Here is a 16,431-nt window from a genome sequence, read left to right as displayed (position 1 = left end):
TCTCCAATTTCCGGTAGCCCTTGCTGTCTCCTCCCATTCTCAGCTCTCCCTCAGCCCTCTGGCTCCTCCTCTTCCTTTTTCATTTCTTCTCCCCCCCCACCCCACCCTACATCATTCAGATGAAGGGTTTCGGCCCGAAACGTTGCCTATTTCCTTCGCTTCATAGATGCTGCTGAACCAGCTGAGTTTCTCCAGCACTTTTGTCTACCTACAAAATGCTGGAGTAACTCAGCGGGACAGGCAGCATCCCTGGAGAGAAGGAATGGGTGGCGTTTTGGGCCGAGACCCTCCTTCACAATTCTGATTTCTCTCAGTATCCTATTCTTGTTATTTCTTTGCAATTCTGAGCAAACATATTCCTCGCTTTGTCATGTTCCTTGTTATCTCTCTGTTGCCTTTTTAAACACTTAAAATTCCGGTGGATGAGATCAGTTTGTGCCTGCCTCATTAATCAGGGCAGATTATTGCATTCAGTCCTGGCAGCGATATCCACTATCCTTATTCCTATGGTAACTTCAGTCTGCAATTAAAGATCTTTATTAAAAATCTACTGCAGTTAAAATAAATCGAACTGTTTTAAGACATTGAATCCTGGTGCTGTGTGCCAGAACAGTGATAATAATAACAATAATAATAATAATAATAATAATATTTATTTATATAGCTCTTTTAAACAAAATCACTTTGAACCAAAGTGCTTTACAGAGATTGATTAAACTAATTGAATAGATTAAATGTCAATAAATCCATACAAAATAAAAAAGAAAAAGAAAAAAAAGACACAGAACAGTACACTATAGAAATCAACAAGAAACATAGAAACATGTGTGGAATGAGCTTCCAGTGAAGGTGGTGGAGGCAGGTTCGTTTTTATCATTTAAAAATAAATTGGATAGTTATATGGATGGGAAGGGAATGTAGGGTTATGGTCTGAGCGCAGGTGTATGGGACTAGGGGAGATTATGTGTTCGGCACGGACTAGAAGGGTCGAGATGGCCTGTTTCCGTGCTGTAATTGTTATATGTTATATGGTTACATAGAAATTAGGTGCAGGAGTAGGCCATTCGGCCCTTCGAGCCTGCACCGCCATTCAATATGATCATGGCTGATCATCCAACTCAGTATCCCGTACCTGCCTTCTCTCCAAACGTCCCCCCACAGCAGAATTCACTGTGAGGGAAGGCACTAAGAATATCCAGTTCTCCCCCTCATAGTCCACCCGAGGTCGGGGTTTATTTGTGGCCTCCTCAGCCAACACGGTGTTTTCAGGCCCTCTGGATCATCGGCGTCGGGTGAACATTCTTCAGCGGCCTGGACTGAAGCGGCCGTTTCCTCCCCCGAAGACTGCAATGTCCAAAGTTCTCAGGCCGCGCTGGCCGGACCGCTGACTCTGGCGATCTCGGATCCCAGGCCCCGCGGTGTTGTAAATCCAGTGCCGCCCGCCCGCGGCTGGACTCTCTGCAGCCGCAGCTCAACGATGTTGGTGTCCCAGCATTTGCACCGCCGGTGAAGCTGCAGTCCCGGCAGGAAACGCCGCTCCAGCGCTGCTCCAGCTTGATGGTAGGCCGCACAGAGAGGACGAAGATGCGGTTCGGAAGAAAACCGCATCTCCAACCAGGTAGGACTGGGATTAAAACAGTTGCCCCCTTCCCCTCCCCCCCCACCCACCACATAAAAGAAGACCTCCAATAAACATTCTGTATGGACAGGACTAAAAATAAAAAAAATAAAAAAGGGTGAAAGGTGTTACACCTTGGCAAGTGCTACACCTTGGCAGGACAAATCAAAATAGGACGTACATGGTAAATGGTAGGGAATTGAAGAATGCAGTTGAACAGAGGGATCTGGGTATAACCGTGCATAGTTCCTTGAAGGTGGAATCTCATATAGATAGGGTGGTAAAGAAAGCTTGTGGTATGCTAGCCTTTATAAATCAGAGCATTGAGTATAGAAGCTGGGATGTAATGTTAAAATTGTACAAGGCATTGGTGAGACCAAATCTGGAGTATGGTGTACAATTTTGGTCGCCCAATTATAGGAAGGATGTCAACAAAATAGAGAGAGTACAGAGGAGATTTACTAGAATGTTGCCTGGGTTTCAACAACTAAGTTTACAGAGATAGGTTGAATAAGTTAGGTCTTTATTCTCTGGAGCGCAGAAGGTTAAGGGGGGACCTGATAGAGGTCTTTAAAATGATGAGAGGGATAGACAGAGTTGATGTGGACAAGCTTTTCCCTTTGAGAATAGGGAAGATTCAAACAAGAGGACATGACTTCAGAATTAAGGGACAGAAGTTTAGGGGTAATATGAGGGGGAACTTCTTTACGCAGAGAGTGGTAGCGGTGTGGAATGAGCTCCCAGTGGAAGTGGTGGAGGCAGGTTCATTGGTATCATTTAAAAATAAATTGGATAGGCATATGGATGAGAAGGGAATGGAGGGTTATGGTATGAGTGCAGGCAGGTGGGACTAAGGGGAAAAAAAATTGTTCGGCATGGACTTGTAGGGCCGAGATGGCCTGTTTCCGTGCTGTAATTGTTATATGGTTGTTATATGGAAAGGACGGACTGCAGGAGTAGCAGCCATATACAACGGCGCATCACCCCTGCAGTCCGCCATCTTTTGATGGACTTGGATAGAGTGGATGTGGAGAGGATATTTCCACTTGTGCGAGATTCTGGGACTAGAGGGCATAGTCTCAGAATTAAAGGACGTTCCTTTAGGAAAGAGATTTTAGTCAGACGGTGGTGAATCTGTGGAATTCATGTAGGATTGTTCACCTTGATGTGGTGAAGAGATCTAAGAAACTCCAGGAAATAGACACAAGATGCTGGAGTAACTCAGCGGGACGGGCAGCATCTCTGGAGAGAATGAATGGGTGATGTATCGGCTCGAGACCCTTCTTCAGACTGCTTTCTATTTCCTGCGATGGAGACGGTGAGATTAAGAAAGGGGAGGGAGGTGTCGGGGATGGTCCAAGTAAATTTGAGCGCGGGATGGAAATTGGTGGTGAAGTTGGTGAAGTCCATGAGTTCTGCATGGATGCAGGAGGTAGCACCAATGCAGTCATCAATGTAAGGGAGACAGAGTTTGGGGTATACTGGCAACTGGAACATGGCGACACTATACGTGCTGTTCCAGAAGAGGGTCTAAAGTACTCGGTCAGGGTACGTGAATTCAACTTTAAATAACACAGTCTTAGAATAAAGGGGAGGCCATTTAAGACTGAGATGAGAAAAAACTTTTTCACCCAGCGAGTTGTGAATTTGTGGATTTCCCTGCCACAGAGGGCAGTGGAGGCCAAGTCACTGGATGGATTTAAGAGAGAGTTAGATAGAGCTCTAGGGGCTAGTGAAATCGAGGGATATGGGGAGAAGGCAGGCACGGGTTATTGATTGGGGACGATCAGCCATGATCACAATGAATGGCGGTGCTGGCTCGAAGGGCCGAATGGCCTCCTCCTGCCCCTATTTTTTATCTATCTATCTATCTTCTAAAAACCCTGCGGTGGTCTCAATGCTGCAGTTCCAGTCTGAAGAAGAGTCTCGACCTGAAACGTCACCCATTACTGTTCTCCAGAGATGCTGCCTGACCCGCTGAGTTACTCCAGCATTGTGTGTGTCTGGTGTCATTTGACTGGATAGCTTGCGGTACAAGCTTTTCGTTGTGTCTCTATACACATGATGATAATTAACTAACTGATTTAAGATAAACATTGAGCTTCACAGAAATCGTTGCCTTACAGAATATTCATTTGGACTCCGCATTGTGTGTGAATTTGTGGAACGCAATCTCTGGAAGTGAAACTTAGACTCTCAATAAGTTCTCTTTACAATCTGGATTCACTGATTGCTGAATAATCATTTGTTTTATTTTCTTTGAAATTTTCAAAGAAATGTCTTTCATTTCACTTTGCATCAATAGACAATGCAGGAGTAGGCCATTCGGCCCTTCGAGCCAGCACCGCCATTCCATATAACCATATAACCATATAACAATTACAGCACGGAAACAGGCCATCTCGACCCTTCTAGTCCGTGCCGAACACGTATTCTCCCCTAGTCCCATCTACCTGCGCTCAGACCATAACCCTCCATTCCTTTCCCGTCCATATACCTATCCAATTTATTTTTAAATGATAAAAACGAACCTGCCTCCACCACCTTCACTGGAAGCTCATTTCACACAGCCACCACTCTCTGAGTAAAGAAGTTCCCCCTCATGTTACCCCTAAACTTCTGTCCCTTAATTCTCAAGTCATGTCCTCTTGTTTGAATCTTCCCTACTCTCAGTGGGAAAAGCTTATCCACGTCAACTCTGTCTATTTAATGTGATCATGGCTGATCATCCCCAATCAGTACCCCGTTCCTGCCTTCTCCCCATATCTCCTGACTCCGCTATCTTTAAGAGCCCTTTCTTGCTCTCTCTTGAAAGCATCCAGAGAACCTGCCTCCACCGCCGTTTGAGGCAGAGAATTCCACAGACTCACAACTCTCTGTGAGAAAAAGTGTTTCCTCGTCTCTGTTCTAAATGGCTTACCCCTTATTCTTAAACTGTGACCCCTGGAACTGGACTCCCCCAACATCGGGAACATGTTTCCTGCCTCTTGTGTGTCCAAACCCTTAACAATCTTATACGTTTCAACACGAAGCCCTCTCATCCTTCTAAACTCCAGAGTGTACAAGCCCAGCCGCTCCATTCTCTCAGCATATGACAATCTTGCCATCCCGGGAATAAAAGCTGCCCAAGTGAAATATGAGGTGCTGTTCTTCCAATTTGCGCTGGGCCTCTCTCTGACAATGGAAGAGGCCCAGGACAGAAAGGTCAGTGTGGAAATAGGAGGGGGAGTTAAAGTGTCCAGCAACCGGGAGATCGGGTAGGTTCAGGCGGACTGAGCGGAGATGTTCAGCAAAACGATCGCCGAACCTACGCTTGGTCTCGCTGATATACATGAGTCCACGCCTGGAACAAGCGGATACAGTAGATGAGGTTAGAGGAGGTGCATGTGAACCTCTACAAGGGTTTGCTTTTTGCTTCAGCTTCCATCCACAGCCACCTTGTATGTTTATTTAGCTTCCCTGCTCTGTTGGACTGCAGTCTACACTGTGATCCTTTCAGATACAAGGTCTGTGAGCGCTACAAAATATGTCAGCTGTCCAAACAGGTATAATGTCAAACGTAGGCATAACTCTGGGAAGTTCGTTCCTCAAAACCCAGTCTCCATTGTAACGAGAGTGAGTCCACTGACTGTGTTCTTGTGGGTTCATTAGCATGTTGGGGAAACTGCCAGTGAGGCAGTGTTCACATACTATCCGTAAACAGCAAACAAACACACGATAGTTTTACTTTAGAAATGACTTGTCGCCCAGTATTCTGGATTAAGCGACCATTATTAACCTCTCGTCCTTTAACAAATTTCCTCTTCATAAGTTCATGGTCATAAGTTATAGGAGCAGAATTGGACCATTCGGCCCATCAAGGGGCGGCACGGTGGCGCAGCGGTAGAGTTGCTGCCTTACAGTTTTTTTTAGTTAGTCCTGTCTCGTCCATTTGGAGAAATGGACTTTTTAATGTGGGGGGGTAGGGGACAATTTTATTTCTAGGTCCCTACCTGGTCGGTGAGGCAGCTTTTTCTCCGGGCTGCCCGTCGACCCGTCCTCGCGGCCTACCAGCGGGCTTGGAGCGCCGTTTCCTGGCGGCGACCTCGGCCTCGGTGGCGGCACAGCGCTGGAGCGCTATCGTGGAGCGGAGCGGGCGATGCCTTGCCTGGGTCGCCGCGCTGGAGTTCCGGTGAGCTGAGACCGCCGAGAGCAACACCTCCGGGCTGCGGGTCTGTGGAGCGGAGCGGGCGGTGCCGACTCTAACATCGGGAGCTCCAAACCGGCGCGGCCTTGTCGGCTCCGGAAGCCGCGGTCTACAGCTTGGAAGCGGCCGTTCCAGGTGGCCCAGCCGCTGAGAGGACTCTCCCAACGCCAGGGCAACACCACCCGGTGAGAACGGCCAGGAACATCGGGCCTCCGTAGAGGCAGGCCTGACTTTGGGGTGAACTTGGGGTTGGGGACTTGACATTGTGCCTTTCTCCACAGTGGTATCCATTGTGGGGCGATGATTTTCTGTCTCTACGTAATCCTGTTAGTCTTTGTCCAAGATGGCTGCCTTGATGGGAGAGTGGACGTTGGCGCGCTTTAGCTGCCGCTGCTCTCTCTTCACATTGTGTTTTTGATATTCTGTTTTTGGACTGAATTCTGTTTTTAGTTTGTGTCTCTGTGATGTCTTTATTATTTATTTTACTCTGATTATATGTTTATATTTCCTGTTAATCTCTGTAAGGTGTCCTTGAGATGTCTGAAAGGCGCCCAACAAATAAAATTTATTATTATTATTATTATTATTATTATTATTATTATTATTATTACAGCGTAAGAGACCCGGGTTTGATCCTGACAATGGGTGCTGTCTGTACGGAGTTTGTACGTTTTCACCGTGACCTGCGTGGGTTTTCTCCGAGATTTTCGGTTTCCTCCCACATTCCAAAGACGTACAGGGTTTTAGGTTAATTGGCTTTGTATAAATGTAAATTGTCAATAGACAATAGACAATAGGTACAGGAGTAGGCCATTCGACCCTTCGATCGAACACCACCATTCAATGTGATCATGGCTGATCATCCCCAATCAGTACCCCGTTCCTGCCTTCTCCCCATATCCCCTGATTCTGCCGTTGTCCCCAGTGTGTGTAGGGTAGTGTAATGTGCAGCTTCCTGTTTCCGCAATGTATCTCTAAACTAATTGGCCCATCAAGTCTACTCAGCCATTCAATCATGGCTGATCTATCTCTTCCTCCGAACCCCATTCTCCTGCCTTCTCCCCCAAAACCCCTCACACCCGTGGTGATCAAGAATCTATCTCTGCCGTAAAAATATCCATTGACTTGGCCTCCACAGCCTTCTGTGACACCCAACAGAAACGCCATCCACACTTCACGCTGCCTCAAGAAGGCAGCCAACATAAGCTATGACCACTCACACCATTCCCTGTTCTCCCCTCTCCCGCCAGGGCAGAAGGTACAGAAGCTTGAATGCACTCATCACCAGACTCAGAAACAGCTTCTTCCCTGCTGTTATCGGACAAATGAACGGTCCTCCTATAAGCTAGGGTGCAGTCCTGATCTTCCAACCTACCTCATTGTGGGCCTTGCACTTTTTCTCTGTACCTGTAACACTATAACGTTGCGACACTATATTGTGCACGCTGGTACTTTTCTCTGTGCACTATCTATTGTACTTGTGTGTGGCGTGATTGTACTTGTGTATAGTGTGATTTATTCAAGATTCAAGAGAGTTTATTGTCATGTCTCCCTGATAGGACAATGAAATTCTTGCTTTGCTTCAGCACAACAGAATATAGTAGGCATGAATACAGAACAGATCAGTGTGTCCATATACCATTGTATAAATATATACACACATCAATAAATAAAACAGATAAAGTGCAAACAAACAGATAATGGGTTATTAATGTTCAGAGTTTTGTTTCAGTTGAGTTTAATAGCCTGATGGCTGTGGGGAAGTAGCTATTCCTGAATCTGGTTGTTGCAGTCTTCAGGCTCCTGTACCTTCCACCTGAAGGTAGCGGGGAGATGAGTGTGTGGCCAGGATGGTGTGGGTCCTTGATGATGCTGCCAGCCTTTTTGAGGCAGCGACTGCGATAGATCCCCTCGATGGTGGGGAGGTCGTAGCCGATGATGGACTGGGCAGTGTTTACTACTTTTTGTAGTCTCTTCCTGTTCCTGGGAGCTCAAGTTGCCGAACCAAGCCACTTGCATAGCACGCAGGTGTTTACTGGATCTTGATAAACGAGACAACAATGAACTGCTACCAGAGCTTTACTGTGTAATTTTGATAACCATCATAATAACCATAATTATACTTTATTAGCCAAGTATGTTTTGCAACATACGAGGAATTTGATTTGTCATACAGTCATACCAATACAAAGGCAACAGGACACACCAAATACATTTTAACATAAACATCCACCACAGTGACTCCTCCACATTCCTCACTGTGATGGAAGGCAAAAAATAGTTCAATCTCTTCCCTTCTTTGTTCTCCCGCGGTCGGGGGCCTCGAGCCCTCCGTTGACGGGACGATCTTGACTCCTGTAGCCGGCGGTCGTGCCCCCCCGCAGCGGGGAGATCAATGTCTTGAGAACATTTGCAATGTGTTTGTTGTCACGACTATTTACGCCTATTTTAAATGAAGTTTTGGAAGTGGGGCATTTCACTGTGGAGACCTGGACATGTGATCAGGATGCCCACGCATCCTTTCCCATCATTTTGTACCATTTTCATTTTTTTAAATCAAAAATAAGTTTTTAATTAGCATAAAATTGATATTTACAACAGTGATAACACGCCCACCGCCATATTGCTGACTCGCCAAATTGTCCCAATCGTACATTTTTAAATAACGATATCACCATCGACGTTAAGGATGCATTTCCCCCTCCCCCCGTTTGTACATAGCGCAGTATAGCACAGGAACAGGCCCTTCGGCCCACAGTGTCCATGCTGAACATGACGCCAACCATCCCTTATCCACCAACACATAACCCCCTATCTCTCCATTCCCTGCATGTGCCTCTTCAAAACCCTCTTGAATGCTACTAATGCATCTGCCTCCACCAACACCCCTGGCAACCTGTTCCAGGCATCTCCACTGTGGTGTGTGTGTTTGTGCCTCTCTCCCCCCCCTCTCCCCCTCTCTCTCCCCCTCTCTCTGCCCTCTCTCTGCGCTCTCTCTCCCTCTCTCTGCCTCTGTCCCTCTCTATCTCTCCCTCTCTCTCCCCCCCCTCTCTCCCTCTCCCCCCTCCCCCCCTCTCCCCTCCTCCCCCCCTCTCCCCCCCTCCCCCCCCCCTCCCCCCCTCTCCCCTCCCCCTCCCCCCCCTCCCTCCTCCCCTCCCCCCCTCTCTCCCCCCTCTCCCCCTCTCTCCCCCCTCTCTCTCTCTTTCTCTCTCTCTTTCCCCTCCTCTCTCCCTCTCTCTCTCCCCCCTCTCTCCTCTCTCTCCCTCTCTCTCCCCTCTCCCCCCTCTCTCTCCTCTCTCTCCCCTCCCCCTCTCCCCTCCCCCCCTCTCCCCCCCCCCCCCCCCCCCCCTCCCCCCCCCCCCCCTCCCCCCCCCCTCTCTCTCTCCCCCCCTCCCCCTCCCTCCCCCCCTCTCCCCCCCTCTCTCCCCCTCTCTCCCCCCCTCTCTCCCCCCTCTCTCTCTCTCTCCCCCTCTCTACCTCTCTCTCTCTTCCTCTCTCTTCTCTCCCTCGCTCTCTCTGTCTCTCCCTCCCCCCCTCTCTCTCCCTCCCCCCCTTTGCTTTCTGACTTTAAAGCTATGCCCTCTAATATTTACACACAAAAAGCTGCAGTAACTCAGTGGACCAGAGGAATCGGTGGTGTTTCTGGTCGAGACATATTGATATTTCCATCCTGCGGGGAAAAGGTTCTGACTGTCTACCCCGTCTTATGTACATCAGAATTTCATATACATTATGTGCCTGTATATCTGATTGGTTTTTGTAATTGTGTTCAATTTATCTATTTTATTTTCTTCCTGTCTTTCAGGTCCATTTTGAACAGTTTAAAGAGGCACTGATCTTTATCTTGTCAACGACCATCGAAGGGAATTTTTCGGGCGAGGATGGCTACCAAGAGCTAGGTAGGTGGTCACAGAGACGGCTAGAAACGCAACCTGAGTGGGTGCGTCTGCGCTGGGTTCACCGTGCCCCGGGTGAGCCCGCACCTGGAGCACTGACTGAAGGAGTGAATACTCTATCATCGTATCTGACGGGTCGCGGTGATAGTCTGTGTGTCGCGTACGTGAGGTATGCGTAGAGTGGCCACGTAAAGGGCGTCGACATAGTTACAAAGTATTCTGTTACAACACAAAGTATTCCATCCGTGACCCCCTTTTGTTCCCGGCGTTCCCCCTTTGTACATCCTCTCGGAGGCCCGCCTGACCTCTGGCGCCCACTGCCGACACATCCTTGATTGCCGGCTCGCCCCTGGCCTCCGCCGTTGTGAGCAGCCCTGGTGCCCGGCTACAGGAGGGATGTCGGTAAAGTTGGAAAGGGTGCGGACGAGATTCACCAGCCGGTGACCTGGGCTTGCGGCCGTGAGTCAAAGGTTTGTCTTAGGAGGCTGAGGGGTGACGTTATTGAGGTGTACGAGATCATGACAGACATGCTTCCAAGATGGCGCCCAACCTGGGTGACTATTTGCCTGCTAGCCTCAGAAGCTCGATTGTGATCATGTATTGTCTTTCCGCCGACTGGTTAGCACGCAACAACAACTTTTCACTGTACCTCGGTACACGTGACAATAAACTGAACTGGATAAAGTGAATGCTCACTGTCTTTGTCCCAGGGTAGAGGATTCTTAAAGCTAGAGGGCGCAGGCTTGAGGTGAGAGGGGAGAAATTTAAGAAGGACCTCGGGGCCATCTGTTTCACTCAGAGGGTGGTCGGTATCTGGAATTAGCTGTAGAAGCGGGTATAAGAACAGCTTTTACAAATACAACAGATATATGGATGGCAAGGGTCCAGAGTTACAGTGGGGTAAAGGCATCTTTCTCTGCCGTAAAAATTCGGATTAGAAAGGCATCAGGTTGGCATGGGCGAGTTGGGCCGAAGGGCCTGTTTCCGTGCTGTAGTCTGGGTCAATTTAAAGCAGCACATCGCAGCCTATTCTCTCCAGTCTTTCCTCATTGGCCAATCTGCCCAGAACAAGTTTCACTTGGAGAAACTCTAATCTGAATTGCTTCCAAAACAATTAATCAATGTTTCTAAATAAGGACGTTAATAATCTCCGCGATTGTGGACTCACTCGTGCTGTGTATTGGGATGCGTAAACAAATCATTTTTATCTTCAATTCCCTGACAATGAACAATAACATTGGGTTAGCTTTCAGCGTAACTCGCTCTGTATAGAAACAAAATGCTGGAGTAACTCAGCGGGTCAGGCAGCATCTCTGGGGAGAAGGAATGGGTGACGTTTCGGATCGAGACCCTTCTTCAGGCTTCAGAAGGCTACTCAATACCCTTCCCAAGAAAGGCAAATCTTTACTTTCTATCCTCTCACCAAATTTCTTAACACTTGCATTGTTTAGTTTAGAGATACGGCCCTTCGGCCCACCGGGTCCGTACCGACCCGGGTTGGCGGGACTGTCTGAGAGAATGGAGCGGCTGGGCTTGTACACTGGAGTTTAGAAGGATGAGAGGGGATATCTCATTAAAGCATATAAGATTATTAACGGTTTGGACTCGCTAGAGGCAGGAAACATGTTCCCGATGTTGGGGGAGTCCAGAACCAGGGGCCACAGTTTAAGAATAAGGTGTAAGCCATTTACAATGGAGATGAGGAAACACTTTTTCTCACAGAGAGTGGTGAGTCTGTGGAATTCTCTGCCTCGGAGGGCGGTGGAGGCCGGTTCTCTAGATGCTTTCAAGAGAGAGCTAGATAGGGCTCTTAAAGATAGCGGAGTCAGGGGGAGAAGGCAGGAATGGGGTACTGATTGTGGATGATCAGCCATGATCACATTGAATGGAGGTGCTAGCTCAAAGGGTCGAATGGCCTCCTCCTGCACCTATTGTCTATTGACCAGTGATCCCCACACACTAACACTATCCTACACACACTGGGAACAATTTACACATACATCAAAGCCAATTAACCTACAAACCTGCACGTCTTTGGATTGTGGAAGGAAACCAAAGATCTCGGAGAAAACCCACGCAGGTCACGGGGAGAACGTGCAAACTCCTTACAGACAGCTCCCATAGTCTGGATCATCCCTGGGTCTCCGGCGCTCTAAGGCAGAAACTCTACTGCTGTGCCACTGTGACGCCCTTTTTCTATTCCATCTGTTTCCTTAATTGGTTTTTGATGTGGTTTATATGTTTCCCCTTGTCCGTTGATACAGACTAAGTGGGACCCATTGGGTACCGTCCCCTCAACGCGCGGTTGTGGGCGGCTTGTGATGTCACGCACACACACTAAGCCCCCCCCCCCCCCCACACCACACCCCCCCCCCCCACACACCAATCACCCCCCCTTGATATTATATTAATATTATTAATTCGCTCCTTTTACCCCATCCCCCGCCCTATCCACTCACACATAGCCCCCAACTCGCAAACGCGGCTAGTGTTAGAGGGGGAGAGGGAAGGGGGTAGAGAGAGAGGGCAGAGACAGAGAGCGAGAGGGGCAGAGAGGGAGGGGGAGAGAGAGGGGCAGAGAGAGAGAGAGAGAGAGAGAGAGAGAGAGGGAGAGAGAGAGGAGAGAGAGAGAGACAGAGAGAGAGACAGAGAGAGAGGCAGAGAGAGAGACAGAGAGAGAGAGGGACCAAGCTACCCGAGCGCTCGAGTACAGACCCCGACCTGCTCGTTCTTTCTGCGTCTTTTGAATAACGGGGGGGGGGGGGGGGTGACGTGACTCACAGCGCGGAGCAGAGCCATTGTGACGTCATCAGCGAAAGGCAGTCGTTTTTTTAAATTGAAAGTCTTGCCAGATTTTTGAATATTTTCAGTAATAACTTGGGAAATAAATCACAACATTTTCAGATAAGGCGACTTTGGAATCCACGGGGTACAAATGTCAACCGGAATATGTAAAAAATTTACCGTTACCGCATCGTTTTTTCCGAGAAGATGTGATTACACACAAACAAACAAACAAACACGCACGCACACAAATAAATAAATACACATCCAAGATCAGACTTTTAAATATATAGATATGCTCTGATTTCTCAATAAAATTAATTAGTCAAGCAGAGCTTTGACTTTTGCTGCCTGTCCCTCCTCCTCCATGGTTTGTACACTTTAGAAGAGTTGTGAAGAAAATATTATTTGTGAAGAGCATATTATTGGATTGTATTTCCTGCTTCATTCGCTACCCATTTACCATGCATGTAACATTTTCCAGTCTCCAGTATTTCTGAAGTTTATGTTCATAAGTGATAGGGGCAGAATTAGGCCATCTAGTCATAGTCACGTTTTATTCGACACATGCTGATAAAGTGCAGTGAAATGAATTTGGCCCATTAAGTCCACTCTGCCATTCAATCATGGCTGATCTATCTCTCCCTCCTAACCCCATTCTCCTGCCTTCTCCCCATAACCCCAGACACCCATACTAATCAAGAACCTATCTATGTTTAAGAAGGAACTGCAGATGCTGGAAAATCGAAGGTAGACAAAAATGCTGGAGAAACTCAGCGGGTGCAGCAGCATCTATGGAGCGAAGGAAATAGGCAACGTTTCGGGCCTATTTCCTTCGCTCCATAGATGCTGCTGCACCGCTGAGTTTCTCCAGCATTTTTGTCTACCAAGAATCTATCTATCTCTGCCTTAAAAATATCCACTGACTTGGCCGAGGTAGACCACCTTGTGAGGACTTAAACTGAGCCAACGTGACCATTGGCCAAGGAGGATAAAAGGGAGTAGTACATGTGGGAAGGGGATGCTGTTCCTGATAACTGAAACTGTTATACAAGTGAAGATTCGGAGTCATTTCTATAATCGAGGCGAGTTAGAGTTCAGAGTAATGTTGCAGCAACTGCTTTGTTTAGTTTAGTTCAGTTTAGTTTATTGTCACGTGTACCGAGGTACAGTGTTTTGTTGCATGCTAACTAGTCAACAGAAAGACAATGCATGATTACAATCGAGCCATTCACAGTGATACACAATAAGAGAATATCGTTTAGTGCAACATAAAGCCAGTGAATTCCGATCAAAAATAGTCCGAGGGACTCCAATGAGGTGGATAGTAGTTCAGTGCTGCTCTCTGGTTGTGGTAGGATGATTCAGTTGCCTGATAACAGCTGGGAAGAAACTGTCCCCAAATCTGGAGGTGGACACAAATTCTGGAGTTCAAGAGGGAACTGCAGATGCTGGAAAATCGAAGGAACCTTTTGTCTACCTTCGATTTCCCAGGATCTGCAGTTCCCTCTTGAACAACTGAATCTGGAGCTGTGCGTTTTCACACTTCTATACCTATTGCCCGATGGGAGAGGGGAGAAGAGGGAGTGGCCAGGGTGCGACTGGTCCTTGATGATGCTGCTGGCCTTGCCGAGGCAGCGTGAGGTATAGATGGAGTCAATGGAAGGGTGGTTGGTTTGTGCGATGGTCTGGGCTGCGTCCACAATTTGCTGCAATTTCCGGGCTGTGAATTTACAGGCTGGGTTGCAGTGAACCTGCCGCAGTTAACAGTAGCAGCAGGGGATTTGATCGGTGTGTAATCCGACTAAAAATACCTTTATTGACATCAGGCCGCACCTTTTCTCAGTGGCTAGGGAACCCAGAGACTTTTCAAACCCAACCTTGCCTGAATCTTTTAATTAAGAGGAAATAAAGACGTGTTCTGGAGAAGCATGTGTATGGGCCCAAATTAGACAAACATGGTGTTTGTCTTTCAAAAAATAAAACTGGGAAGGCAGCTCAACCGTGGCTAACGAGGGAAATTATGCATCGTGTTAAATCCAAGGAAGAGGCATATAAATTGGCCAGAGGAAGCAACCAACCGGAGGACTGGGAGAAATTTAGAACTCAACAGAGAAGCACAAAGGGGTTAATTAAGAGGGGATATAGGGAATAGAGGGAAGAGGGAAGGGATATAGGGAAGAGGGAATAGAGCATGAAAAAAAGCCTGCGGGGAATATAGAAACTGACTGTAAAAGCTTCTTTAGATATGTGAAGAGAAAAGGATTAGTGAAGACAAATGTAGATACCTTACAGTCAGAGACGGGTGACTTTATAACGGGAAACGAGGAAATGGCAGAACAGTTAAACAAGTACTTTGGTTCTGTCTTCACTAATAAGACACAAACAATCTCCCTGAAATACCAGGGGACTGAGGATCTAGTGGGAGGGAGGAACTGAAGGGAATCCACATTAGTCAGGAAATTGTGTTAGGTTAACTGTTGGGACTGAAGGCAGATAAATCCCCAGGGCCTGATGGTCTGCATCCCAGATACTCAAGGAGGTGGCCCTAGAAATCGTGAATGCATTGGTGATCATTTTCCAAGGTTCCATAGACGCTGGATCAGTTCCTGTGGACAATGTAACCCCACGTTTTCAGAAAGGAGGGAGAGACAAAACTGAATTATAGACCAGTTAGCCTTACATCAGTAACGGGGAAGATGCTGGAGATGATTTTTAAAGATGTTATAGCAGCGCATTTGGAAAGCAGTGACAGGATCGGTCAAAGTCAGCATGGATTTATCAGGGGAAATCATGCCTGACTAATCTTCTGGAATTTTTTGACGATGTAACAAGTAAAATGGTTAAGGAAGAGCCAGTGGATGTGGTGTATCTGGACTTTCAAAAAGCCTTTGACAAGGTCCCACACAAGAGATTAGTGGGCAAAATTAGAGCACATGGTATTGGGGGTAGGGTATTGACATGGATAGAGAACTGGTTGGCAGACAGGAAGCAAAGAGTGGGAATTAATGGGTCCTTTTCAGAATGGCTGGCAGTGACTAGTGGGGTACCGCAAGGCTTGGTGCTGGGACCCCAGTTATTTACAATATATATTAACAATTTAGACAAGGGAATTAAATGTAACATCTCCAAGTTTGCAGATGACATAAAGCTGGGTGGCAGTGTGAGCTGCGAGGAGGATGGTATGAGGCTGCAGGGTGACTTTGATAGGTTGGGTGAGTGGGCAGATGCATGGCAGATGCTGTATAATGTGGAGAAATGTGAGGTTATCCACTTTGGTGGCAAGAACAGGAAGGCAGATTACTATCTAAATAGTGTCAGATTAGGAAAAGGGGAGGTACAACGAGACCTGGGTGTGCTTGTACATCAGTCACTGAAAGTAAGCATGCAGGTACAGCAGGCAGTGAAGAAAGCTAATGGCATGTTGGCCTTCATTGTGAGAGGATTTGAGTTTAGGAGCAAGGAGGTCCTACTGCAGTTGTACAGGGCCCTGGTGAGTCCGCACCTGGAGTATTGTGTGCAGTTTTGGTCTCCTAATATGCGGAAGGACATTCTTGCTATTGAGGGCGTGCAGCGTAGGTTCACCAGGTTAAATCCTGGGATGGCGGGACTGACATATAATGGAAACGTGTTCCCCATGTTGGGGGAATCGAGAATCAGGGGTCACTGTTTAAGAATAAGGGGAAGCCATTTAGGACTGAGATGAGGAAAAACTTTTTCACCCAGAGTTGTGAATCTGTGGAATTCCCTGCCACAGAAGACAGTGGAGGCAATTCACTGGATGTTTTCAAAGAGTTAGTTCTGGCGCTTAGGGCTAATGAGATGAAGCAGGAACGGAGTACTGATTTTGGATGTTCAGCCATGATCATATTGAATGGCGGTACTGGCTCGAAGGGCTGAATGGCCCTCTCCTGCACCTATTTTCTATGTTTCTAATTCATGTTAAA

The 16,431-nt window shown here is 47.5% G+C and overlaps 1 protein-coding gene across 1 annotated transcript in view; it reads left to right on the top strand.

Annotated features, from left to right (window-relative positions):
* nin (ninein (GSK3B interacting protein)) overlaps positions 1–16,431 on the top strand; it is a 162,069-nt gene that overhangs the window by 46,785 nt on the left and 98,853 nt on the right. The window contains exon 3 of the mRNA XM_055641229.1: positions 9,610–9,703. Coding sequence (XP_055497204.1) covers positions 9,610–9,703 — 94 coding nt within the window. The remainder of the gene's footprint in view (positions 1–9,609; positions 9,704–16,431) is intronic.

The sequence above is a fragment of the Leucoraja erinacea genome, chromosome 9 (genome assembly GCF_028641065.1).
Source record: "Leucoraja erinacea ecotype New England chromosome 9, Leri_hhj_1, whole genome shotgun sequence".
Lineage (NCBI taxonomy): Eukaryota > Metazoa > Chordata > Chondrichthyes > Rajiformes > Rajidae > Leucoraja > Leucoraja erinaceus.
Note: the sequence above shows the minus strand (reverse complement) of the source record. Positions and strands in the feature narration are given on the sequence as shown.